The sequence below is a fragment of the Rhinoderma darwinii genome, chromosome 1, assembly GCF_050947455.1.
Source record: "Rhinoderma darwinii isolate aRhiDar2 chromosome 1, aRhiDar2.hap1, whole genome shotgun sequence".
NCBI lineage: Eukaryota > Metazoa > Chordata > Amphibia > Anura > Rhinodermatidae > Rhinoderma > Rhinoderma darwinii.
Window position 1 is genome coordinate 89,532,693 of NC_134687.1, and position 27,633 is coordinate 89,560,325.

The 27,633-nt window shown below is 43.5% G+C and overlaps 2 protein-coding genes across 3 annotated transcripts in view; one reads left to right on the forward strand and one right to left on the reverse strand.

The window, feature by feature from the left end:
• The window catches only part of LRP2BP (LRP2 binding protein), a 55,099-nt gene extending 32,501 nt beyond the window's left edge, over positions 1 to 22,598 (forward strand). For both annotated transcript variants that reach the window (XM_075849634.1, XM_075849635.1), the window contains exons 3-9: positions 5 to 114; positions 1,283 to 1,396; positions 14,491 to 14,633; positions 14,710 to 14,815; positions 15,984 to 16,207; positions 18,377 to 18,542; positions 22,415 to 22,598. In XM_075849634.1, coding sequence (XP_075705749.1) covers positions 5 to 114; positions 1,283 to 1,396; positions 14,491 to 14,633; positions 14,710 to 14,815; positions 15,984 to 16,207; positions 18,377 to 18,542; positions 22,415 to 22,480 — 929 coding nt within the window. In that variant the 3' untranslated portion in view covers positions 22,481 to 22,598. The remainder of the gene's footprint in view (positions 1 to 4; positions 115 to 1,282; positions 1,397 to 14,490; positions 14,634 to 14,709; positions 14,816 to 15,983; positions 16,208 to 18,376; positions 18,543 to 22,414) is intronic.
• An 811-nt stretch (positions 22,599 to 23,409) lies between these two features.
• SNX25 (sorting nexin 25) overlaps positions 23,410 to 27,633 on the reverse strand; it is a 226,163-nt gene continuing 221,939 nt past the window's right edge. The window contains exons 18-19 of the mRNA XM_075860184.1: positions 24,958 to 25,058; positions 23,410 to 24,059 (exon numbers count right to left, since the gene is read on the reverse strand). Of these exons, the coding sequence (XP_075716299.1) occupies positions 23,964 to 24,059; positions 24,958 to 25,058 (197 nt within the window). The 3' untranslated portion in view covers positions 23,410 to 23,963. The remainder of the gene's footprint in view (positions 24,060 to 24,957; positions 25,059 to 27,633) is intronic.

Sequence of the window (27,633 nt, forward strand, 5' to 3'; positions counted from 1 at the left end):
ACAGAGCACAGTCCTGCTGGCTTACTAGAAACTGCCGAACAGTACCTAAAAGATCGGATAGAAGGAGGACATAAACAGGCCGCTTTTCTTCTGGGACAACTTTGCTTTGAAGAGGTAAAAGCATTTACCCATATTATAGACAAATAACATGGCTGACAGAATGTCACGTGTACTTTCTAGCTGTTATATCAATTTCTAAGATTGTAATAATTGTTACTTTTATAATAGAAGGATATAGGATTTAAGAATAATTTGTTTTACACAAAGAGGACCTGTCAGCTCTCCTGACAAGTATTCCCTATAAAATAGCAATTCTGGAGGTTTTTTTTCATAGAATCGTGCCGTTCCTCTGTTATTCCTCCTGGAAATGTCTGAATAAATTGTAACATTCAGTTGTCTATTTCCCTGGTCAGTGGGGTTTATCCCTACACAGACAGACACTGTCCAATCAAAGACTCAGAAAAGTTGCTCCAGAATTTATATTTTATGGGGAATACAAGTATTTACTAAAACAAACATATCAGGAGCGCTATCAGGCCCTTTTTAAAGGGGTTTTCCCCCCATGGGACACTTTTTTCCAACCAAACAGAAACCCTTTGACTAACAGACACTTTAATGCTAGCATGCATTACTTTCATCACATTTTGGTCCCCGTGGCTCCTTTTGCCTTAGAGATGATAATGGGCGGTCCACAACAGCCTCCAGTATGCAATGTACGGAGCCAATAGCAGTTGTACTCTAGAGCTGTAGTACTGCAGCTCAGCCGCTATTCCATGAGAGGTGCCATCTGCTTCCGGCATGGACGTCCGGTGCCCGGAGGCAGCCAGAACGGCTGATTGGTGTGGTGTCCGGGTGTCGGACCCGCACCGATCATACACTGATGACCTATCCAGTGGATAGGTCATCAGTTCTCCGGTAGTGGACAACCCCATTAAGACCTGCTCTTCATTGTGGGAATACCTTTAAGACAATTTACCTTTTGTTTTCTTCACATTTTGCATTTGAAAACCACACTTTGTTAGGGCTTGCTGTGTTTTTGTTCTATTTGTTGTGGTTTTGCTGAATTTTTCCCAATTTACTTCAATGAAGAAAAAACCACAGTATTGAAAAGGCATGTAAAAATTGTGATTGCTGTTTTCTATAAACATAAACCGGATAAGTGCTTGTACAAATAATGTATATTCGGCTGTCCCTTCATCTGTAACGTAACCACCTGCAAATAAGGCAGCGTCAATGTATTGACAGGTCCACTATGATAAACCTTGTTATGTCTACATTTCAGGGCTGGTATGAAGATGCGTTATTGCACTTTGAAAAAAACAAAGACGAGGATTATCAGGCTTTATACCAAGCTGGAGTGATGTATTATGATGGTCTAGGAACTCAAGAAGACCAAGTATGTATTGCATGAATGTCGTCCTATGTATTTTAATTTAACAACTGAATATGGATTATTTTGAGTCTGAAAGCAGTTACCTATAATAGGATTACACACGGGAACAGTGGGAAGTTGGCACAATGTGATCTGTGCTGGAAAAATAGTGGGGACCCATTGTAAGGTGCAAGGAGAAGTCAAAGAGGTCCAATGTCTACACAAAACTGTTTCAGTGGAAATTGACTTTAAATGTTTTGGGCTTTTTGTTTCTTTAAAATTCTACTTGCCCTCGCCTTCCAGGTTAGCCCTTAAAGCTAGCAACTTAGACTAGTATTTACCCAGACTTCATTAGACCTCAGATGTCAGTGCCCAATACAAATCTCAGACCCCACTGTCTATGACCTTATTATAATGTTGACACTCCAACAGCACTCAGCAGTGTCACTGATCTTCAAGGTGCTTCAGCCCTTCCTTCCCTCGCTAAAAATTAGGTGTTCTCATGCGGAAGATTTGTTTAAAAAAAATGCTGTAACTGTCACATTAATCTGAAAGAGGTTTTTCAGAAATCCATGCACATAATGTAGAAACAACCTCATCAAATGTATAAAAATTATTTTCAGTCACAGAAATTTCTGCAACAAATCTGGTGCTTGTAAACATATCCTAAACAGTCCAGTCACAGCGCTGCAGGACAGGTTTGTCGGAGAGGAGCGAACGCATCCTGTGATGGTTGTAAACATATCACTTTAAGTTTAAATGACTTGTTCCGGTCAGCAATCCGGACAAACAGCACAACCTCCGCAGTGCTGGAGAAAAGCATACCCGTCCAGGATGGGCTGGGGGGGGTCTCACATTTTTCAATGAGTCTCCCAGACAGTCTGTGCGCGTAGACATGTCTGTCAATTCCGTGCATACCTCACCTAGCACTACATACATCTGTATAAACACAGATGACAAGTGCTGGAAGAAATACAATATATATGCTTTAAGGCATTCTCACTATTTAGATTATACACAGTCGAGTCACATTATTATGACTCTCCTACTTTCGATGTCGGCAGCGAATAGCCCATGAATGAAGTGATATGTCGTGGGCCGGCTTGGTGGGTATATACGTGTGCGATAGGCTGTCTGGACACATCACTCGTTGTTGCCGTGGGTAAAAGGGGCGATCAGAATTGCAAAAAGGGATGATTATTGGCCGTTGGGCCAAGGGTGGCAGTATTTCTCAAACTGCGCATTTTGTGAACTGTTCGCGTGCTGCTGTGGTGAAAGTGTATCGTGAGTGGACAAGTGTCATCATTGGGAATAATCTACATGGAAAGTGTGGCGCACCACATGCCGTTGATGTGAGAGGTGAACATTGGCTACTAATGTGCGCGAGGGCCGAACGACACGCTACACTGGAGCAGCTCACTGTGAAACTCAAACGGGGCTACCAGACGTGTGTCTAAAACAACAGTACAGCGAACCCTACTGCGTATGGGGCTCCGAAGCAGACAGATGGTCGGAGCAGTTTTTCTCAAAGTGCAATAACGCATCTTCATACCAGCCCTGAAATGTACAGACATAACAAGGTTTATCATAGTGGATATGCAAAGAAAGGTCCATCGGAAAAAAAAGGCTTCAATTTGCACTGCAGTATCGGAATTGGAACACCGATAATTGGCAAAGGGTTGCCTTCTCTGATGAGTTAAGTTTTCTACTTCATCGAACGGATGGACGCTGGCGTGTCAGCCAAGAAACATCAACTAATTCACCAGACTTCAACCCAATTGAGCATCTGTGGGACCACCTCGATCGTCTTGTTCGCTCTATGGATCCTCCCCCACGCACCCTCCAGCAAATGTGGGATGCACTGTAGTCAGCATGGCTCCAGATACCTGAGACAACCTACCAGCACCTTATTGAGTCACTCCCAGCCCGTCTAGCTGCTGTCCGTGCTGCACACGGCGGTTACTCTGGATATTGACTCGACTGTGTAGATACCATAGCAAAGTATTACACTCTGTTTTTACCAGGAGTGGGTCCAAAGTAAGGAAGAAATACGAGTCTTTCCATTCTACTTCCACTGTATAGGTTCCTCTCCTGGTTTTTGCTTCCAAATACTGATCTAAAATACAGCCGCGTGAAAGTGGCCTTAATGTTTCAATTAAACACTGTATGACTACAAATCAGGAAATAAACCCCATCCTGAGTGCCAATTCTTGATCCAAGCAGGACAGAGCTGCAACTAACAACATTGATACATAGGCAAATGAACAATAAAGAGATAGAAGAAATGATAAAGCGAGAAAGGAAAAAAAAAAAAGGGTTAGGAGCAGTCACCTTTGTCTTGAGCACTTTTGCAAACTTAAGTAAATTAATTCTCGAATTCTGAAGAATTTGGAAAAGATTGCCAGCTAGACCACGTCGTGAGAATTCTCCCACTCTCATAAGATACCCAATTTGACGGAGCCATTCTAATATTTAAGAAGGTTCAACTTTACGCCAATGGCGTGGTATGACCGTATGGGCAGCTGTCAAGAAGTATCTCGGGATCCCCTTTTTAGCGGAGATCAAGCATTAACAATATAGCTGCTTGTGGTGTATTAAGAACCCTTATACCACTTACTGTAAGGTATATATCAAAAGGTTTGAAGTCTAGGGCAACTCCACCAGATTTGTAACATAGTACCAACCTCACCACAATACTGCCAATATTGAGCAGGCACCAAAGGGAAAGTAGAGTGAAGAGCCTTACACTCCCATTATATGATTTATTCTATCAGTGGACGCAGCGGAGAAATGGATCTTATAGACCCAGTGCATGTACGGTATAACAAGAATATAGTAGGCATCACCCAATATCTTGTGTCAAGGGTTGGTTTACAGACCACAGTTTTTCAAACCATCAAGGAAGGCTCGTGATTGGAAATATAATGGCTGAGAATCTGCTAGACATTTCCAGCCAGTGAGGAGGAAACAATATATTCTCTGAAGAGGTAGATTTAGGCAATTGTGCTGGAATGTGTATTCAAATATTAGTCTTGAGAAGGAGTAATGATACAGAGTGCACAGTTAGTGAAGGGTTTGATGCACCAATCCCGGTCTCCCACAATTGTCAAATAATTGCCTGACTCCCATGGTTATTTTATGAATAATCAGGCATGTACGTAAACAGATCTCCCTGTTCTATGCTATGACACATTGCTGGGTGTGTTCTGTTTTTGTACTAGTCTTCAGATCCCTAATGTCTTTCAAAGTTCCACTCGGATTCATAATTTATTTTCAGTTAATGCAGCCAATATTTGACATGTGAGAATTAATTTTTATATTTCTGCATATAGCTGGGGATACTGTAAGTATTGATGTGCCAGAATTGGCGCACCTTCCCCCATGTCATCCCCCGTCGTATTGGACTTGGCGGTGGGCAGCCCGTTACTGCTCGGTAAGCGGGGGGGAGCATCCCAGTTTCCGGTTCCCCTTTTGCTGTGCCGGCTCGCCGGTCACGGCATACCCGCCCGCCGGCGAGGCTTAGTCCAGAGTAGTATACTGTACCTAAATGGAGGACACCAAACGGTTCCCTAGAGAATTCATGGTTAATGGCCCATCACAATAATGTGCGGACACTGTCGGGAACCGAGCCTCAGGCCCAAACTAAGCATGGCGGTACCGGTGGACCCACTGGATATACAACAAAACCTATAACTATAGGTTTTGTTGTTAGTCCAGAGTAGGTCCCGCAGGTTCGGCGCCGCAGGGGAAGCCCCTACAGGGTCGCTGCAGGCTGGTCACCAGGGAGAGCTGTATCCCCTCGGAGGTCCAGGTCTGGCAGAAATCTGGCAGAAATCCCCAGCCGCGTCGGTTCCCGGCGGCTGAGGGGGGGGGGGTCAGCTCCTGGCTTCCCAAATACCACCCCTCCATCTGGTGCGGTGCAAGGAGGAGGGATGTCGGCAGCCCCGCCTGGTGACGTTCCAATCAGGGGGCTGGCTTCTTCAGGGGCTACATCACGGAGGAAAACAAGTCCGGTTTTTCGGTCTGTGGTGTGTATACTGCCTCGCAGGCAGCTGGCCCTATCAACATCAGCCCTCTTCTGGATGCCGGCCCCTCGTGTCAGTCGGCTTGGGAATCTCCGTGCCCTCACTGCGTTTGTGGGCAGCGTCCGCGGATGGCGCCTGAACTGGAGGACGGAGAAGTGGAGGAGCATCAGCATGTTCAAGTCTGTCCGGCTGGCGGGATCACAGCACCTGAGCAGCCAGGTGAGTGTTTGTCTCCTCCTTTACGTTTTCCTGCTATTTTAATGTCGGGGGGCATTGGGGGTGTGTCTGGCAGCGCGGCCGCGTACGGGTCTTCCGGGGGGTGGTTAAGTCAGTCGGGGGGGGGGGGGTATCAGCGGTTTAGCGGAACAAGTAGGCTGCTTGCGCGAGCTGGTTAAAAAATTGGATGGGTCGCAGGCCCCGGTAGCGGCAGTGGTGTCCCCGGTAGCGGTTTGGGGGGGGGGTGACGGAGCCGGTGGTGGTTAGACAGGCTCAGGCCAGGGGTGACATAACGGGCTCTGCGGGGGTTGTGGCGGTTTCTGTGCAGACGGATGGGGCTCAGGATGGGGACAAGGTACGGCTTGATGATAGAGCACAGGGTGAGGTCTATGTGTGCTTTGAAGGCCCGCTGGGGGCGCATCTGAAACAGGAGGTTCGCGAGCCTATTTCGAAGGACGAGTATGTGGAAATATTTTGCTGTTCTTCCCTTGGCAAAATTTAATTTGGATAAGGGAAAAAGGGATGAGAGTAAGCAGGAAGAACGTCGGCATTATCGGCTTATTCCGCAAACGTTTGTGAATTGGCTGCAGGCTTTCGCTATATTGGATAGCGTTATTGGGGAGAAAGCACAGGACAATTGTTCTGCCCTTTTTTGTTATTTGGATTCTATCGGGGAGGTGCACCGTGGTTATAGGGGCTTGGCATGGCTTCGTTACGACGAGCAGTTCCGGCAGTGGAAGGCGGTGCGGCCTAGCATTAGATGGGATCAGAAGTATATTGCGTTATGGTTGTGGGTAACTGCTCCGGTTAAGCCGGGTCAGTCCTTTCCAGGGAGCGGTGGGTCTGCAGGGCAGGTCAGCCAGTCTGGTCAGGGTTCCGGTTCAAAACTCTGTTTTTGCTGGCAATTTAACGACGGCCAAAGTAAATTTGGGGCAACGTGCAAGTTCAAGCACGTTTGTTTCAATTGCAGCGGGTCTTCCCATGGTGCGTCTAAGTGTTTGCGAAAAGGCAAGAGAGGGGGCAGTCAGGCGGGTTCAGCTGGTCAAGGGGGTGACGCCGGTGAAGTTGGAAAGGATGGCCCCCTTTCTAAGTAGATATCCGGATAGGGCTGGGTCAGATTTAATTGCAGATGGTTTCAGCGTAGGTTTTGTTATTCCCCCTCCCCCATATGAAATTCCAGTCACTCGTCTGAGTCTTCGGTCTGCTTACCAGCTCTCCGATGTGGTGGCTGAGAAACTCCAGAAAGAAGTGGTGTTAGGTCGCAAGGCGGGGCCTTTTTTGGAGCCGCCTGTGGCTGATCTTGTTGTTTCCCCGTTGGGTGTGGTGCCTAAGCGCGAGCCTAACAAGTTTAGTTTGATACACTATCTTTCTTTTCCCAACGGCGCGTCAGTTAATGACGGCATAGATCCAGTGTTATGTTCGGTGGTGTGTCTTTTGACAAGGCAGTGGGTTTAGTTCGGGCAGCGGGGGAAGGTGCACTGTTAGAAAAGACGGATATTGAGGCGGCTTTCCGGCTATTGCCGGTACATCCTAATAGCCAACGTTTGTTGGCTTGTTTTTGGGAGGGGGAGTTTTTTGTTGATCATTGTTTGCCCATGGGTTGTTCCTTGTCATGCGCATATTTCTAGGCCTTTAGCTCTTTTTTGGAATGGGTGACGCGGGAGGTTGCGGTGGTGAATTCCGTTATTCACCACTTATTTTTTATGCGTTGGTCCGGGTGAATCCTCAGTGTGCGCCAATATTTTGTACGCTTTGCAGGGGATCATGAGGGATTTCGGTGTCCCTTTGGCTCCTGATAAAACGGAGGGTCCAGTTACGGTTATTCGTTTTTTGGGTATTGAAATTGATTCGGTCATGATGGAATGCAGGCTCCTAGAGGATAAATTGAGGGCTCTTCGTTCAGAGGTGCAGCAGACGTGTCGTCTCAAAAAGATTATGTTGCGCAGCTTGCAGTCCTTATTGGGGGAAGTTGAATTTCGCGTGCAGAATCATGCCGATGGGCAGAGTGTTTAGTAGGCGTTTGGCTGCTGCGACTGCTGGTTTGCTAGCGCCACATCACTTCGTGCTGTTGAGCGCTGATCATCGGGCGGACTTGGGAGTGTGGCATAGTTTTTTTGGGCAATACAATGGGCGGTCGCTCTGGATGTCTGGGGCTCCCCACTCCGTCTACTTGGATTTGTTTACGGACGCAGCTGGTCAGTGGTGTGCCTGGGGGTGGCCGATCAAATGGGTGGAAGGCGATTTGACGAAAAACTTGGCCCTGCTCGAGCTATTTCCCATCGTGGTCGCTATGACCATTTGGGGGGGATAGGCTTCGGGACAAGAAGATTTGTTTTCACTGCGACAACCTTGATGTGGTATTGGCTATCAATAATATCTCGGCGTCCTCTCCCCCGGTTGTTCAATTGTTGCAGCATTTAGTGCTAGTTTGTTTGTCCTTAAATGCTTGGGTGGTGGTGGTGGTGGTACATGTGCCAGGGGTTGAAAATTGTGTTGCTGATGTTCTTTCTCGCTCGCAGTGGGATCATTTCCGTCAGCTGGCGCCGGGAGCGGATTGGATCGGCAAGGCTTGCCCGGATCATCTATGGGAACTGGTTTCACTGCAGCAGAAGCATTAATTGAGCGGTCGTTGGCAAGGTCTACGTGGGTGGTATATGCGGCTGGCTGGGCTCAGTGGGAGCTTTGGGTGACGTCCGGTCTGACCGGGACAGTTTGGTGGCTTTCTTGTATTGGCTGGGGGACGCGTATGAGTCTGTTTTTTCTGTGTCTAAGGTGAACAAGTTTGTGTCCGCTGTAGCGTTCGGTTTAAAATTGCGTGGATTAAAGGATGTGACCAAGGAATTTTTGGTGTGTCAAGCGTTGAAGGGTTTACGGAGGGGGAGATTGGCAATCGATCGTAGGCGGCTAGTTTCCTTCCGGATTCTCTTCTCCTTAGGTACGGTGGTGAATGTTGTCTGTAGTTCGGGTTTTAAAGTACGTTCGTTTCACCTGGCTTTTTTGTTAGCCTTTTTCGGGGCTTTTAGACTGGGTGAATTGGTCTCTCCAAGTGTGTCGCGTGCGGGCGGCCTTTGTCAGGAGGACGTGGAGTTGTTTGCCGATAGGGTGGAGATTGTGCTGCGTCGGTCAAAAACGGATCAAACAGGCAGGGGCAGGAAAATTGTGTTGTTTGCTATTGCGGGGTCGGCGATGTGTCCAGTGCATTGCTTTACTGCGTTGGGGGTACAGGTTGGGTTAGCATGTTTTCCTTTGCTGCAGCACGAGGATGGGTCTTTTCTATCTCAATTCCAATTTAGTGCAGTGTTTAAAGGCTGTTTGACTGCGATTGTGATGCGTGCGGCTGAGTATTCTTCACATTCTTTTTGTATTGGCGCAGCGACGGAGGCGGTTGGATGACGCAGGGGTTCGGCGTATTGGGAGATGGGACTCTAACCGGTTCCACACTTATGTTCGCCCACATCTGATTTAATGCCGTTAGTTCTGCTAGGTTGTTGAGTTACGTTACTGATGTATGTGGTGCGAGTTTGGATTATAAGTGTATGCGTGTTTTTCTCTCATTACAGGTTCACGCCCTTGTCTTGTGTGGATCTTGGGGCAGTCCTTTGTGCATTAGAGCGCCCTGAGGGCGGATGTTCGCCCTGATGGCCGCCAACTTAGGATTCCGCGGGACGACGCTGTCCTGCATTGGTTGGAGTTTCGAGGCATGGTCTGGAACAGGGTTTTACCCGAATTTCAGGTTTATGCACAGCTGAACCGGGTTCCTGAGATCATGGTGCTGCATGTTGGGGGCAACGACTTGGGTGTGCGCCCATTTCATGATTTGGTGAGGGACGTGAAGCATGACTTGTTGTGCTTATGGGCGTTGCACCCGGGCTTGATCAGTGTGTGGTCGGATATTGTGCCAAGAAAAACATGGCGTTTGGCCCGATCAGTTGACAGACTTAAGGCCCAAATTTAGGTGAGTAGGGCGATTTCTGCATTTGTGGTAAAGAACGGAGGAGTTGTGGTCAGGCACAGGGATCTGGAATCTGAGGATGGGTGTTATTGGAGACAGGATGGGGTGAACTTAAATGAGGTTCGGATGGATTTATGGAGTCAGGTTCTGGCAGAAGGGATTGAAAGAGGGGTGTTGGTGTGGAGGAGCTCACAGGCTTGAGGTGGTCAAGGCCTATTTCGCAGTGGCGGGGGGAGTCCTTGAGGTTGGTCAGTAAAAACTGGTGTGGGGGGGGGGGGGGGTCGCATCAGGGGTATGCGTCCCCCAAAAATATGTGGAAGGCTTCTTAGGGTGTTACCCCTTTGAAGTGCTTTATGGGCAAAGCCATCTGCAGAGGTGAGCGGTGCCTCCGAGCCGGGTTACGGCTGGAGGTAAAAACAAGTGGTGGTGGCAGATGGCTATTCTAATTTGCAGTAACCTCAAGGGCTTCCCCTGGTTGTGTTATTGGTGTTATATATTGACCCTATTAGGGGTCTGTTTTCTGTGTATTTGGAAGAATTCCAATTTTTGGGAAATTCTAGGTTGATATAATGTTTGGTTATGAAAATGTTATTTTCTGTAAATAAATAATAAACGGCTGCTGTGGCCATTAAAATCCAACCTCCGTTTCATGTGTTATTCTTTATTAAGGGGTTTAAAGTCAATTATATATCACACGACTCTACTTATCCAAGTCATGCATACATAGTTACATAGTTTGTACGGTTGAAAAAAGACACATGTCCATCAAGTTCAACCAAGGGATGGGAAAGGGGAAGTAAAAAATTTCTACACATAGGAGAGAATATTTTTTTGTTCTAGGAAATTATCTCAGCCTTTTTTGAAGCCATCTACTGTCCCTGCTGTGACGGCTCCTGCGGTAGGCTATTCCATAGATTCACAGTTCTCACAGTAAAGAAGGCTTGTCGCCTCTGCAGGTTGAACATTTCTTTTTCCAGACGGAGGGAGTGCCCCCTTGTTTTTTGAGGGGGTTTTGCATGGAACAGGATTTCACCATATTTTTTGTATGTGCCATTCATATTTTTATATAAGTTAATCATGTCCCCCCTTAGTCGTCTTTTTTCAAGGCTAAATAGGTTTAGTTCTTTTAATCTTTCCTCATAACTTAGATTCTCCATGCCCCTTATTAGCTTCGTTACTCTTATTTGTATTTTTTCCAACTCCAGGGCATCCTTTCTATGAACTGGAGCCCAGAACTGAACTGCATATTCTAGATGAGACCACACTAATGCTTTGTAAAGTGGTAATATTATATCCCTGTCCCGCGAGTCCATGCCTCTTTTGATACACAACAATGATAGAGATAGCTAGTAATTCTGTTCTTGTCCACTATGAGAAATTCTTCCTCCAGCTCTGAAAATATTCCATGTGTATATCCGCTTCATATCATCTTATAATACATTTTATTACAAGTAGGTTCACATAGTGCAGTTCAAACATCAAAAGCTGCGGCAAACTGCCCCGAGTGAGCCTTCACTAATAGTATGTTCACATGCAGCATTTTGGCACCTGCTGTAATTTACTGCATCAGCCAGATGAACGGCGATTAAACAAGATCCTGCTCACACAAAAGTATACAGCGCTGTGCAAAAGTTTTAGGAAATTGTGAAAAACTGCTGCAAAGTAAGGATGCTTTAAAAAATAAGTTTGTATTTTGTTAATTGGTAAAAAAAAAACTAAGTGAATGAACAGAAGAGAAATCTAAATCAAATCAATTAATTAATTTGTGTGACCAACCTTACCTGCAAACGCTGATGCTGCTGCAGAATCAACTGTAGCCTCTGGTGCCGATGTGGCCGTCACGATGCAGGACCTGTGAGTGACGTCACAGATCTGCACTGTCAGAAGCTGGGCGTTCTGAAGAGAAGAGGATGTTACTTCTCTTCAGAGCACCCAGCTAGTGAAAGTATTAAAAACGCCCCGATGTACGCACATAATACACGCCCACTTGGACTTTTACTTTTAAACACACCCACTTGGACTTTTGCAAGCCTCATTTGCATAATTACAAAAATGGTCATAACTTGGCCAAAAATGCTCGTTTTTTAAAAATAAAAACGTTACTGTAATCTACATTGCAGCGCCGATCTGCTGCAATAGCAGATAGGGGTTGCAAAATCTGGTGACAGAGCCTCTTTAAGAACTATTTTCAGCGTAAAGAAGAACAAGGAGCCCTGGAAGTGATGATATGGCCCCCACAGAGCCCTGATCTCAACATCATCAAGTCTGTCTGGGATTAGATGAATAGACAGAAGGATTTGAGGAAGCCTACATCCACAGAAGATCTGTGGTTAGTTCTCTAAGATGTTTCAAACAACCTCCATGCCGAGTTCCTTCAAAAACCGTGTGCAAGTGTACCCAGTAGAATGGATGCTGTTTTTAATGCAAAGGGTGATCACACCAAATATTGATTTGATTTAGATTTCTCTTCATTCACTTTGCATTTTGTTCATTGATAAAAAAAACAAAAAAACAGAGCTAGTAACACTTCTATTTTTGAAAGCATTCTTACTTTGCAGCAGTTTTCCACAAATGCCTAAATTTCTTGCACAGTACTGTATGTTTTTGTAGGACATGCTGTGGTTTTCTAACACTTTTTTTCCACATTAATTTCAAACTGCTATATTCATTTTGTATTGAAGCCATTCTACGAACATTTGCTAGAACCACTTCCTTGAAGAAATAACTAAAAAAGGCCCCAGGCCTGCTATGACTGTATGTCTATTAGACAGGCAGTAATGCTTTGGTATATTGAGGGTATACCAAAGCATGATATCAGCGATAAGAAGATTGCATTGTGAAGTCCACTAGTGGGACTAAAAAAAGTAAACAGTTAAAGAAAGTTTATAAAAAAAAAATTGCAGTTAAAATAAAAAAATTATAATTTTCCCATAAAAAGTGGTTTTATTTTGTAAAAGTGTTAAAAAGATATTGCCGCGATGATAACAACCCAAAAATTCAAGGAAGCACATTATTTAAACCGCATGGTGAACACAACGGCAGAATTGTTTTTTTTCCATCCCCACAAAAAATAATAAGTTAATGAATAAAGAGGCTCTGTCACCACATTATAAGTGGCCTATATTGTACATGATGTGATCGGCGCTGTAATGTAGATTACAGCAGTGTTTTTTATTTAGAAAAACGATCATTTTTTACGGAGTTATGCTAATGAGTTTCTCAATGGACAACTGGGCGTGTTTTACTATTGACCAAGTGGGCGTTGTGGAGAGAAATGTATGACGCTGACCAATCAGAGTCATACACTTCTCCCCATTCATTTACATAGCACATAGCGATCTAGCTATATAATTATATGCAGCCACATAAACACACTATAACATTACTGCAGTGTCTTGACTATGAATATACATTACCTCCAGCCAGGAAGTGATGTGTATTCAGAATCCTGACACTTCTGTAGCGTCTCTTCTCTGTGAGTTACAGCATAGCAGGCGTAGTCTCGCGAGATTACGCTGTAAGCTGTCATTCACAGCGAGATCTTGCTGTGCTGTAGTTTCACAGAGACATGCAGAGAAGTGGTCAGGATTCTGAATAGACATCACGTCCTGGCTGGTGGTAATGTATATTCATTGTCAGGACACTGCAGTAATGTTATAGTGTGTATGTGGCTGCTCATAGCTATATCGCTATCTGCAGTGTAAATGAATGGAGAGAAGTGTATGACGCTGATTGGTCAGCGTCATACACTTCTCTCCACAACGCCCACCTGGTCATATAGTAAAACACGCCCAGTTGTCCATTGAGAAACTAATTAGCATAAAGCGAATATAGGTCATAACTGTCAAAAATGATCGTTTTTCTAAATAAAAAAACACTGCTGTATTATGTACAAGATAGGCCACTTATAATATGGTGACAGAGCCTCTTACGTCCCATGTAACCCAAAATGGTGCTACATCTCTTCCGCAAAAAACAAGCCACAAGCATATGGCTACGGTGATGGACAAATACAAAAGTTACAGCTCTTGGAATCCAGAGGTGCAAAAACAAATATTTTTGTTTTTATTGTGCAATAGTAGTAAAATAGGAAAGACCTCTACATATTTCATATTGCTGTAATCGTAGCGACCCATAAAAGGTATTGTTACTTACGAAGTATAGTTAATGTTGTCAATTTAAAACACGAAATACAAAGCTGAAATAGCTGTTTTTTTCTATTCCCTCCTCAAAAAAAGTTAATAAAAGTTAATATATTACATGTACCCAAAAATGGTGCCATTGAAAAATTCAACTCAATCTGCAATAAACAAGCCTTTATTTGCCTGTCGACAAAAAAGTTATGACTCTTGGAATGCAAGGATAAAAACAAAAGAAACAAAAACACGAATGCTTTGTCATTAGGGGCCAAAGTAGTTGAAATTGAAATTTTGTATTACATACTGGTATTAAAAAGGAATGGTTGACCTTGCAATACAGGGAAAGACTGGGTCCGCCAGAATGAAAGTTGCTATTTGTTAGCAGATCTCTGCTCTGGCATACAGAGGGTGGTCCTTAGCGCAGAACTACCTCTGACATTCATATGCTCTATAGAAAGGGGTAGATTTAGCGAGACAACCTCCAACATTTACATTTTTTGCATAGAGATTTTTGCAATGAACGGACCATCGAAAAGGACTGGTCCAAGTAATATTTTCTATGTAACTGGGGAATTTGACCATATGTTTATGGACAAGTAAGTAGATTTGTAGCTTGTATCAAATCAGGGTTAAATACGAAGCTCCGGGTCAACAGAACAAAAAGAAAACCTTTAGCAATTACAATCATATCTCAGCACAGCGAGAGATGAAGAGGATGTGAATAGTCAGAACGAAGCCTCATGCATAATATCACTGACATATGTGTGCATCCTGTTTTTCTTCCAGCGGAGAGGAGTGGAGTACATGAAGAGGATCATCAGCTCCAGCAACCACCATGCTACACACCTGAAATACGCGGCTGCATACAATCTAGGGCGAGCATGTTATGAAGGCTGCGGGATGCGTCACTCTGACGAAGAGGCAGAGGGGTAATTCTTTTTTTCTTGAGGCACCGAAGTTGCAACCAGACCCTATATTTCTCATATATGTTTCCTATCGTTGTAGGTGGTGGCTTTTAGCTGCAGATAATGGAAACCCCAAAGCCAGTGTAAAAGCCCAGAGTGTGCTAGGAATGTTCTATTCCCGACCTCCCAACAAGAATTTGCAAAAGGTTATTTTCATTATACCATAAATGTCGTCAAGGTGTTGGCACAATTGGTTTATTCAGGATGCAGCAGCTGCCACCAGAGGACGCACTACAGTCCAAGTTCTGCACTTTTATGGCATGACTGCTGTACCTACCCACCTTAAGGCCAGGATCACACTCACACTTCTGATGCAGTTTTTGGCTGTTTTTGGAGCCAAAGCCATTAGTGGATCCAAAAGAAGGAAAGGTATAAAGACTGATGAATCTTCTTTCTTTTAGATCTACTTCCGAGTTTGGCTCAAAACTTTGAGCCAAAAACAGCCACAAAAACTGCATCAAAATGGTGTGCGTGATCCTTGCTTAAAAGGGTTGTCCCGACAATAGTAAGTCATGGCATATCGCTAAGATATACCGTAAGTCACCATCGGTAAGGGTCTGACCCCTGGATCTTAATCCGTAGGAGTTGACTTCCGTAATAGCAAAGCACAGCGGCATATTCGGATTATTTTTTTTAGCCCTAAACAGCACCATTCTGACCCGTTATAAGATCTGTAATCCCATTCACATGAATAGGACTATATTGCATTTTCTGCACGGTGCCTGGTCAGGAACAACACTGTTCACAAAAATTTCATTCTAGGGATATGCCATAACTTTCTATCGTCAGAAAGCCCCTTTACATTATAACCCATTTGGTGGGGCATAAAAAAAAGAAGCTTTGGAATTAGCGAATATCTTTTGATCCTGTGGATTCAGGATGTTTGATTTGTGGATAATATATTCAGCCTATCCGCATTAATCACACAATTTCTGGACTAGACTTTCATATCAAGTCATTGCTAAAGGGGTCCAAACATTTTGGAAAGCCTGGAATGTTGCGAGTCACTGACCAACCATTCCTTGAATTCTCAAACAATAAATGGAATTTCCTGCCATCTTGTTATTACCTATCTCCAAACCAAGGTATCGATTAAAGATTTTGTTTAAAGCGTTTCGATTATTAAATGACATCCACAACTGATAAGATCTTATAACAGATTTGGAGTTTCCGAATTACATTACAGTCACATTAGAATTTGAAGTTGGTAAATATCATAGGACACATTTATGAGCAGAGAAGTTCTACAATATAATCTTCCCATATTATATGATATAAATGGTTGGTTACTAAAAATCATTTGGTCCTTTCCAGGCTTTCTTCTGGCATTCAGAAGCTTGTGGTAATGGCAGTGCGGAGTCACAGGCAGCTCTTGGTGTGATGTATCTGTATGGCCTGGGAATACAGAGGAATCTGCACTTTGCACTGGAGTGCCTGAAGGAAGCAGCGGAGCGTGGAAACGTGTACGCACAGGGCCACCTGGTCAGCTACTACTACAGCAGGAAGCTGTACACAAAGGCAGCCGAGCTCGCCAAGAAGTAAGACCGCACGGCTGCAACAGGATATTTAGTGGATTACTACGCTACATGTTTGTCGATTTTTAGCCAAAAACATGGATTTTTTTTTAATGCATTTTTTATGAAACGTTACGCAAAACTGCGCGAACGCAGCCATGATTGTAAAGTGCTGTTTAGCATTTTCACAATGTGTCAGGTATCTACTTTTAGAAAATATATGGTTATGGGGTATAATATGATTTGTAATTCAGGTTATACGGTCTTGGTCAAATGTGTGAATATTGTCCTGGCAGCGAATGGGTTAAACGTACCACGTTAAGCAGCAATAATTGCAGGGAAACCCCTCCTATAATGGGATATCAGAACTTCACATCACTGAGTGTTTGTAGAAGTGTTTGAATTCAGACACACAGGTAGGTTTTCATGCATTTCACAGCCCACCACAGCATCTCTATTAGGTACAACTTACAAGTCAGGCCAGTACAAACCTTAACCTTGTTTATGCGGAGTCATTCAGATTCTGCTTCAGGTGATCATCCGGCTGTATGACCCAATTACATGTCGGCTTATGGACTGGTGATTGTTATTTCTCCGTAAGAATTTTATGGTACAGCGCAGAATCCAAAGTTCCTTCAATATTGGCAAGTTATCCAATTAGCACAGCATTCCCACGCCATTGCTGTATTTTTGGTATGTGAAATGCGGTATTTGCCTTACGCCAGACACAATGGGACCGGTCTTGTCCAAAAATTGCACATGGTAGAGCTACGTACACCGATCGTCCGGCCGACAGCTATTCCTCCTGGCTCCTTCCTACACATGAACACTCGTGCATGCGTTCTCAACAGGGAGAAGGAGTAAAGCTGCTGCCATACCGCTCTGGCTGCGGCTTATCTAATTGCAAACAAAAGGATCGGGTATGTTGGAATCCAACACACCCGACCCTGCTCTCCCCCGACATCTGCCACCATAGGAGAGTTGGGACACCTCCATACACATTAGATGGTCGACCAACATACCTTAAGACCTCACCCGGAGTACTATTTTCAGATATGGAGACCCTGTCTAAAGAGAGACGTCAATAAAATAAAAATTCAGAGGAGCGCAACTAAAATGGCTCATAGGCTGCATAACAAAACATACCAGGAAAGACAAAGAATGAAACAAGTATAGGTTAGAGGAGAGAAGGAACAGAGATGATACGATAGAAACAAGAGTATATAAAAGTTATTAATAAGGTCAGGAAGGCAGGATTTTTACGAATGAGGGTAGACATTTAAATTGGAGGGAGGAAGACTGAAATGCAACACAAGGAAAAACTGATTTTCAGGAAGGGTAATAGATCCATGGCACAGACTTCCAGCAGCTATTGTGGAGACACATACAGTTACAGCATTCAATAATGTTTGGGACAGGCAGGGGGGGGGGGGTGGGGGTATATAAAAAAGTATATTTACTTTACAAAAACAATACAACCCCCAGAAGAAAAATAAAGTTATGTAATCGATGCATATATTTATAACTATCCATACAGAAAGGGCAGACTGAATAGGCCCGTGGGAACTTTTTTTCCATTTTTAGATATCACTATGTAAAGTCACACAAATTCCTGTGCTTGGATTTGCAGAGAGGTAATGCTTAAGGCTATGTTCACACCTGTGTCAGGGGTTTCCGTTGCTCTGCTTCGTCAGGGGAGCAGAACAATGGAATACAGAAAGCGACTGTCCTGTTGCACAACCGATACCACCGGGGTCCGACGGAATCCATGGACTTTAATGGGTTCTGTCAGCTTTCCATCAAGGTGCCCACGGTTTTACCGGAAACACTAGTGCAGCATGCTGCGCGATTGTCTTAAGTGATCTTGGCCGGATCAGTGACGGCGGCCTCTAACACAGATATGAACGCGGCTTATCTTGTTTTTAACACATTTTGGAGGGTTGATAAACTTTGCTACAAGTAAATAGAGTTTATAAATATTTCCATTTCCGATAACTATGAATAATCAAAATAAAGGTATATTTTTTTATTAATGGATTCGATCCCAGAGGTAACGGGGAATAAAGACATCTTTCAAAAGCAAGGTTTTACCTTTTACTTCTCCTGGGATCCAATCTAGTTTCTGCCATATAAAAAAAGTACTTAATAAATAAGTATTAGTATAAATAGAACTTATTTTGTCATCTTTTATAGGATTGTACAATATGAGGACATTGACCAATTAGCAGATGCAGAAGATGGTCTTCCTGTGTACACAGCCAAAGGAATTGCGATGGCCAACTTCTACATGGCTAGATGTCTTCATCTTGGTTTGGGCATAAAGCCAGACATGACTGCTGCTCAACAACACTACAAAAAGGTAATCATTAATAATGAGGCTTTCCATAAGGACGGATTTACACGAGCGTGTGCGTTTTGCGCACGCAAAAAAAGCGGCGTTTTGCGTGCGCAAAAGGCACTTAGCTCCGTGTGGCATCACATATGATGCGCGGCTGCGTGATTTTGGCGCAGCGGGCATCATTAGGACACTCTGGATGTTTGTAAACAGAAAAGCACGTGGTGCTTTTCTGTTTTCAATCATACTTTTGACAGCGTTGCGTGAATCACGCACGTCCCACGGAAGTGCTTCCGTGTGGTGCGCGTGATTTTCACGCACCCATTGACTTCAATGGGTGCGTGATGCGCGAAAAACGCAGAAATATAGGACCTGTCGTGCGTTTCATGCAGCGGACTCACGCTGCGCAAAAATCACTGACAGTCTGCACTGCCCCATAGACTAATATAGGTCCGTGTGAGGCGTGTGAAAATCACGCGCGTTGCACGGATGTATATCATGTTCGTGTAAAACCGCCCTAAGTCCACCATTACCTCAAACGTAGGATTATGATTTCCCATCACTCAATTATTTTCTATTCCAACCTAAATATTCCTGCAGTGTTTTTTGGCTGTCATCACCATGCATGGGAATTAAAGGGTAAGGCTGGGTTCACACTACCTATTTTCAGGCGTAAACGAGGCGTATTACGAATCAGTTTTTAAACAGATTCCAACAAATCCTGACATCCCATTGGCTTATAATGGGTTCTTTGAAGTTACGAATAGCGCTACAAAACTCTTGTCAAAAACACTGGAACAGAACTGAAAACTGCAACAACGTGAGCAGATACTTGGTAATTTGGATCGTGGAAGGTGAGTTGTTCAGCAGGAAGTTAGATAAAGTAATTTCTGGAGCCAGGTTACGGCACAACACTGGGATGCCTCTAAACACTGGTGTGATAAGTCAGTAAAAGGAGTTGTCCAGGATTAGAAAAACATGGCTTCTTTCTTCTAAATATGGCACCAGTGGACAGGGTGGTGCTTTTTTTGGAGGAAAGCAACTACGTATTTGTTATCCTTGACAACCCCTTTAAGGGCTTGTCCACGCATAACGGAATCGCTGCAGAAAATTTCTGCAGCAATCCCGTTGAAAGTAGCAGACTTTATCCTGATCAATCCGGATTCATCCCTGGGAGAAGTACATACGATAATTTGCGGTCCCGGCGGTGACGCAGATAGGGGAGCGTAACAACAACAACAACTGGGCCTTGGCCTCCTTGGATGCCGCTAAGGCCTTCGACTCTATTGAATGGCCTTACCTAACTAATGTTCTTTCCAGCTTTGGCTTTGGTCCTGCATTTGTGTCATGGATACAGACCATATATAAACATCCGAAAGCTAATATAGCGTTGAATGGCCAAACGTCTACCTCCTTTGAACTTGGTCGGGGAACGAGACAGGGATGCCCCCTGTCACCCCTGCTCTTTGCTATGGCAATGGAGCCGCTGGCACTGCTCATCAGATCGGATTCTGAGGTGCGGGGTGTCTCGCATGCAACGGGAGAGGACCGTATTGCTCTATATGCAGATGACATCATGCTTTTTATTTCGCAGATACAGTCTTCCCTCCCTAGGACGATGCATCTTATTAACACTTTGAGATTACTCAGGACTACGTATTAATTGGTCAAAGTCGACCATCTTGTTTCTTCATGCTGGGGACTCACAGCCTGTGGGTTCCACGAGAGAAGGTCTTGCTGTTGTTGATCACTTTAAGTACTTGGGAATAAATATTGCCAGGAAGGCGGCACTTTCTCTACAACTCAATGTTTATCCTCTATTGACCGTCTTTGGGCAGCCCTTCCATTGTCAGTCATGGGCCGAATTAATTTGATAAAAATGGTGATACTTCCAAAGAGTCTTTATATTCTGCAACTTGTCTTTACTCCTATACCAAAGTCCTTCTTCAGGCAGCTGGAGCAACAAATCATTTCCTTTATATGGGGAAGGTCTAGGTCAAAACTGGCCATACAAAATCTACAAAGACCAAAAGAGATGGCTGGTATTGTTCTCCCAGATATTTACCTCTACTATTTGGCTGGCTAACTCAAATACCTTGGCGCCTAGACTCATGCAAGTCATCCACCTGGCCTTGAGGGCATATTACTGGACTATTCTGCACATTTACATGTATCTCCTGCAGCCAATAACAAGCTTATCCAGCTGTACTATATCCTTCAAGCATATCTGACACCTCTACGATTATTTAAAATGAACTGCATGTCTGAACCCTTCTGTCCGAAATGTTCTCATGCTCCAGCTGATTTTTGGCATATGGTGCGGATGTGTCCTCACATTCAGTCCTATTGGTCAGAGATCATCGGATTCCTTAACTTAGTGCTGCCCTCTCCTGTTAGGAGGTCTCCAGAGCGGTGTTTATTTGGAATACTAAAGATATGTGGTCCGGCCATACTACAATCTTTTTGCAAGAGACTTTATTTTTGGCTCTTAAAGGCATTTCTATGAGATGGATGGATAGGCGACCTCCTAAGGTAACAATTTGGAAACAAATGGTTAACTCTACTGTATCGTATAAATGTCTCATTTTCAAACATAGAAATCGGCCTGACAAATTTCATTAGATATGAGACATGTGGTGCAGTTCTCCGGATACTACATACTCTTCCAGGGAGCTGGACATGGCGGTGGATGCGATGGGGGGAGGGGAGTTAGATGTGGGTTTTTTTTTGGTCTGTCTGTAGTGGATCTCCCGGACCTCTTGCATATGGTCATATCTGTATGTGCCTTATGATATATATGCTCCGTCTTCTCCTTTTTATGCCTCATTTGTATAGTAGTGTTTCTACATTGTGGTAATACTGAACGGTTATGTCCAGCACCTGCGAGTGCGGCGTTACAATTACTGGGACGCTGTTGTCCTTTTCCTTTTATACTTTATACGGTGATGAACCAAATTTACTTTTCAATAAAACGAGTTTAAAAGAAAGTAGCAGAATTTTCGCTGCTGAAAAAACGCACCATTTCCTGCGGTTTTTACTGCAGAAAATGCTGCGTATTTTGCGTCAATTTTCTGAATGCTGCGATATGGTGACATCTCTTCTGGAAGACACAGCAATTCCGTCCACTTACCGCAGGAGGATTTGACATGCTGCGGTCTGAAATATGCACCGCAGGTCAATTTCTGCTCTGAATTTTTACGCAGCAGGTGGAGGAGATTTGTAAAATTTCACCCACTTTGCTGCTACTGTATTCTGCGGAGTATTTTCCATCCGCAATTTCTGGACAGAAAATACGCAGCAATTCCGCTATGTGTGGACAAGCCCTAAATGCACTGGACTGAGGAAACTGGACCACCAGTAACAACACTATTCAGTGCCTACCTTTACTAAGGGACCTATTACACGGCCCAACATGAGCCGTGTAAACTAGCGCCGATCAACGGGGCCGCTCATTGATCGGCGCTCATTTGCTCCTTTCACAAGGAGCAATGATTTCTTATATATAGGGCAAGCGCTCGTTACTCCGATTGCTCGTCCCCATGCAATTTTTATCATGTCGGCAGTACATCTCTGTTTACACAGGGAGATTTGCTGCCGACAACGATGATTTTTAATGCTGATTAAAAGATCAGATCAACCGATGAACGAGCGTTTGCCTGATCATTGGCCCATGTTATAGGGCCTTAAGGGTTGGTCCCAATAAGTCTTCATAGTCTAAAGAGTTCACCCACCAAATATATGCACTGAAATCTGTTTTTTATTTTGTATGTTATGAATCGCTGTCCCTTACAAAATTTTCTCAACTACAAAGTCTACTAGAACCTCATGCCAGCATAACTAGTCCAGTCTTCTAGTTCTTGATTTACAATCTGAGTCTAACAAATTCTATCTTTCAGGCTTTCTTCATTGATGAAGATGTGACCAGTGATCTCCATTGTGATGTAATATACGGAAAGGTATAGGTGTGTTTCAATACAATTTCTGCAAGACTGATCGCTTTATACCCTTTGTAACAAATAATGGATGACAGTCACATGACACTTACACCATCCTGCAAATTAAATGCAAAGTCTCACACTATCTTATGGCATTTGTGTACTATGTCCAGCCGGATTTTATATGTTACTGTGTGAAATGTACACATGTACCAAAGTGCTTCACACCTTTCACTATATGTGCAGTTGAAGGTTAACAAAACTTTAAAAAAACCTTTTGTCACGTCATAGTGACATCAGATGTTTATTAACACAATCCAACTATGTGTTAATGCCTACTTGATAAAGAATTTTGCACAAGTCGAAACGTTGCACACGTTGTTGGATTGGGTTAATAAACACCTGAATTCTTTGCCACGTGGATGTGATCATGAAGTTTTTATTGGATATGGAGATCTGAAATGGGATTTTTGGACTTTCAATTTGTGCATCCTCTTGATTAAAATTGAATTAGGGTGAGTGCTGGGGGCGTCTTTTTTTTTTCTATGTCATAGTGACATGTTTTATCAGTGGGGGTCCAAGCACTGAGACCCCCACCGATCGCTAAAACGGAGGGGCAGAAGTGCTCAGATGAGCGCTGTGCCGCTTAGTTTCTGATCGGCTTTCCTCGGACAGCCGAGCGAGCGGTGTACGGATTTATAGACTTTCTATTGAGCCCTGTAAACAGCTCGCTTGACTTTCCAAGGAAAGCTGAGCAGAAACTAAGCTGCACAGCGCTCTACCGAGCACTTCTGCCACATCGTTCTAGCGATTGGTGGGGGTCTCAGTGCTCGGACCCCCACTGATCAAACCTTCTGACATGCCACTATGACATGTCAAAAGTTTTTATTAAAGGTTAACTAAACTTTTAAGTCTGGTCATAGTCAGCAATGAAGCGTTAAACAGAAATTAGTTCATTTTTTTATTTATTGCTTACAAATAGTTTAAATAATGGGCAGTCTTTGGTAAAAATAAAAGCAATAAAGAATAAAATATTCACAATTACATTACATAAAGTATTGCACAGAACATTCTTCAATACACCGGAAATAATAAAGGAATGTTCAAAATCCTCAAATGAGGAAATGATCTGAACAACATTCAATTTGGTCTCACCCCTATCTTACATAACTCTCCTTGAATGTCGTGTACGTCCAGTGCCCAACGGTTCCACTGAACAGGTTAAAAGATGCCCCCTTTACAGTATATTAATACTGTGGGTCTTATTCTAGAGAGAACGGTAACCAAGTAACATTTCTTAAATAAAACCGATAACAATGCAGCATTATCTTCTTATGTCTACAATTACTATAATAACAGCCTCCCCCATCTGTAAATGTCACATAAAATAAAAAGGGAAAAAAAAAAGAAAAAAAGACACAGGAGAATTAGTAGTCCTCAGTCGGCCCTCTATGGAAAAGAGGAAAGTAATTAGCATGTCCGTTGTTACACAGACATTAGAAGTAGTGGTTCACTTTGTGCTGTCACAGACTGGACCAGCTTTCAGTTGCTCTAAATGAGTCCTCAATTCTGGACACAACTCTACTAGAAGCACTTCAAGAAGTACCTGAGGGAAAGCACACAAGATTCATCAGTCATGGGATCGCGGCATCTTTTTTCCAAACAGGAGCATAGGATTAAATATTATATAAATCTATAGGATGGTAAAAGGGGTATTCTAGCAGATAAGATTTATCGCCTATCCCCAACTGCGATGAGAAGGCACGTGTGCTGCCACTCCTTACAACTCTGCGGGTAATATGGAAACAGGCAAGTAAGAGCATAGAGTTGTATGGAGCTCAACCACCGCTCCACATAAACTCCTCCTCATTGTAGTGGATTAGGGTCCTCCGTTCTAGCGATCGGTAGTGGTCCCAGCAGTGGAAGCTGCACCAATCCAATAGATCACCTATCCAGTGGATATATCTGGAATAACCCTTTTACAACCAGTAAGGTTGTTATATAGATCATCCAATAGTAACCATTTAAGATCATAATTAAAATCAGATATTTACTAAAGATATGCAAATCTGAAATATACTTGACTGTGTTGTGTTATGATGTTCATTTACATTAAGCACTGGACCTCTAGGTTATTGCTGGCTCTTTGATTTCAAACATCCTGGTCTGCCTCCTCTCTTGCTCTATTTCCCAGTATTTATCTAGTACAAATAATGGGAGCTTATTTATATCTATTGGTGACGCAAAGAAATATGCACTCCAGCTGGATAAGGACTTCGGTGAGACGAGGCGGAGGGGGGCATTGGAGAACCAATCCACCAGGTCAGCCACGCAGGAGAATGGTGCTCCCTATATTTTGTGTGTAAAATGTGTAAGAATAATCCTTGCAAATATCTCTGTATAATAATTTAATAAACAATGTAAAAAGATCCTAGAAGTGTCGGGTGTTACATAGTGTAGTAGGCAGAAAGACAATGGAGAGAAGAAATAAACATATGGCTTACATATAGTAGATGTTTATTGGCTCGGTTTTCTTGGAGTGCGTTGAATATTTTTATTATACCATGTCGGGCATTCTGCTGTCCTACCAGGTTCTGAAGTGCATCTGTAAGGTAAACAATGTGGATTACACAACATTATCGTCTTCTATATGCTTGGACGGCGACTTTATAGTGTGACGTACAAGAACCACTTGTCACTGGATAGAATTTGTGTTCTCATTTCCCTAAGAAAAGGAAAGTGAAATTAGCTGCAACTGAATCTGTAAGTGAATACCATCGGCATGCTCGGAGCAGCAAATCCCTACTTATATAGTGATCATGTATTTAAAGGGTAACAAGTTTTAAAAAGCTTTTGACACGTCATAGTGACATGTCAGATGCTTTGATCGGTGGGGGACTGAGCACGGAGACCCCCACCGATCCTCTGAAAGCCGAGAAACCGGCGTACAGACCCATAGACTTTCTATTGAGTCCGTACACCGCTTGCTCACCTTTCCGAGGATCGTTGGGGGTCTCAGTGGAGCCCCACCGATCAAAACGTCTGGCATGTCACATTACAAGTCAAAAGTTTTTGGAAAGTTTTGTTACCCTTTAATGAATGCAGGAATTTTCCAGTTCCCATTTCCTTGAAGTCCTGATGGCACAATTTAAAGGAGGGGGGTTGGGACACAAACAATGTATACAGTTATTGTAGCAGTGGCCACGTGATGTATATTTCACTGTGAGACTGATACATGTTTTGGCTTAAAACAAAAGGAGTTTTGTGGCAGATTACATAACTAGAAATCTCTCTAAACGTCTACCATTGAAAGTGGATCTGTCGTCAAACTATATTGCCTCATGTTGCATAGTGCAGGGACATGTCTGCTTTCCTATTAGCCCAAATGGCACAAAAAAAGTTATGAGTCCGCTGTATTCATGAGGAGAGCACTCCCCCCCGTCTCTCCCCAGTGATTGATGGCTGCGGGGTATGTGGACACACAGAAGTCCGCCACAGCATTGCTGAGAGGGGACGACGACTCATAACTACAAGTCAACTGTATTCTTTGATAGCTACGGTTAGCCAAATGGCACAATACTTTTTATGCCGCTTGGGCTAATTGGAGAGCAGACCTGTTACCATACTAGGTTGCCCTTAGATGGGGCAGCATAGTCAGATACAATTCAAAGTAGATCTGTCATCAATCACCTAAATATGTGGCTCTCCTCTTGCCCTCCTGAGGCCTGCAATATATGGGTCTGTTTTATGGACTTGTAGGAGCTCCATGTGTGTCTGTATGATGCCTCTGTGAGCAATGCTTCTAGCGAAGAATGAATCTTTATTATGTCATGTGATCTAGGATATACACATTTTTAGTTCAACATGAAGGTGAAGGGATGAGTCATTACTAGGGGGAAACAGGACTTTGGCCCCTTGGAGAAGGAAAATTGGAGAGGGATTTTGCAAAGTGCTCGTAGGGTTTAGTTAATAAATGCACACAAAATCACAATTTTGTTTTAATTAATACATTTTTCTAGAAGAAAAAAAAAAAAAGTATATTGAAAAAGCTTTCCGGACTCAGCCGGCTTTCCATCTTCTGGAACTCTACAAAATCTAGCTCTGTTGCCTGGCACGGGTTTCTATAGATATCTACCGCTCCGTCAAGCACTATTGGCACAATTTGTGTCTTTACAGGTCCCTCGAACTAGCTCTGGACTAGAAAATATGCTCCGCACTTCTGATTCAGCGATCTCTCACCTGTTTGTAGGCCCTTACACAGTCCAGTGGTAATAAATTATTTCATACGGCTCTAGACTTTTAGTGCCCACAACACTCTGTATCAAAACAAATTTGTAAACAGGGTATTTTATACTCCCACCAGATTAACAAAAATTAGGCATCTCTAATGGCTGCTTTCAGTGCCAGGCCGAAAAGGGCACATTTCTGTATGCAGTCAGTCCTGTCCTAGGCCAAGTCCCTTTTGGTATACTTTTCTCCAGTTTATAAATAACCATTTAGATTTTTCCAGGATTCTGTCTCTCCAGGTTGGTCGTATTGGTGTCCTGGATACCCTGGTTTATGGAAGCTATAAACAAATATTTTTTTGCTTCTTACCGTTTTGTGCAAGGGAAATTTTATTATGGCATGGAAATCAACAGATGACCCCCCTCCCCCTACCTTATTAATGCAATGGTTTAACCTAGTTTATTCTTATATCCTGATTTACAAAATTCTGTATATGAATCGTAAATACCTGGAAATACTTGAGAAAATTTGATCTCCTTGGCTGGACAACCCACCTACTACACAAAGTGACGCTGTGTAGAAGGGCAGAGAGGTGCGTGTGCGTGCGCGTCGAGTATATTATAGGCCCCAGCAATACTTACGTACTATTTTGTGCAGTTATCTATGTATTGATGTTTTTCACTATGCAGGTGTTAGTCCAGTGGGCGGTCCTACACACTGACAGCCTTCCCCGTATGAGTGTGCATACAGAAGTAACCGTCATTGTTTAGGACCGCCCATTGGACTCCAAATCCTAGAGTGAGCAAGGATTTAAATCAATAGGTAACAAGTTATTCAAAAAATGTTCCCACAAAACCTATACAACAATCCACTCCGCTCCTGCAGTTCTATAACCGGCTGCCTGCAGATTGGACCACGGGTTCAACGTGACAGATTCCTTTTAAAAGTTCTAT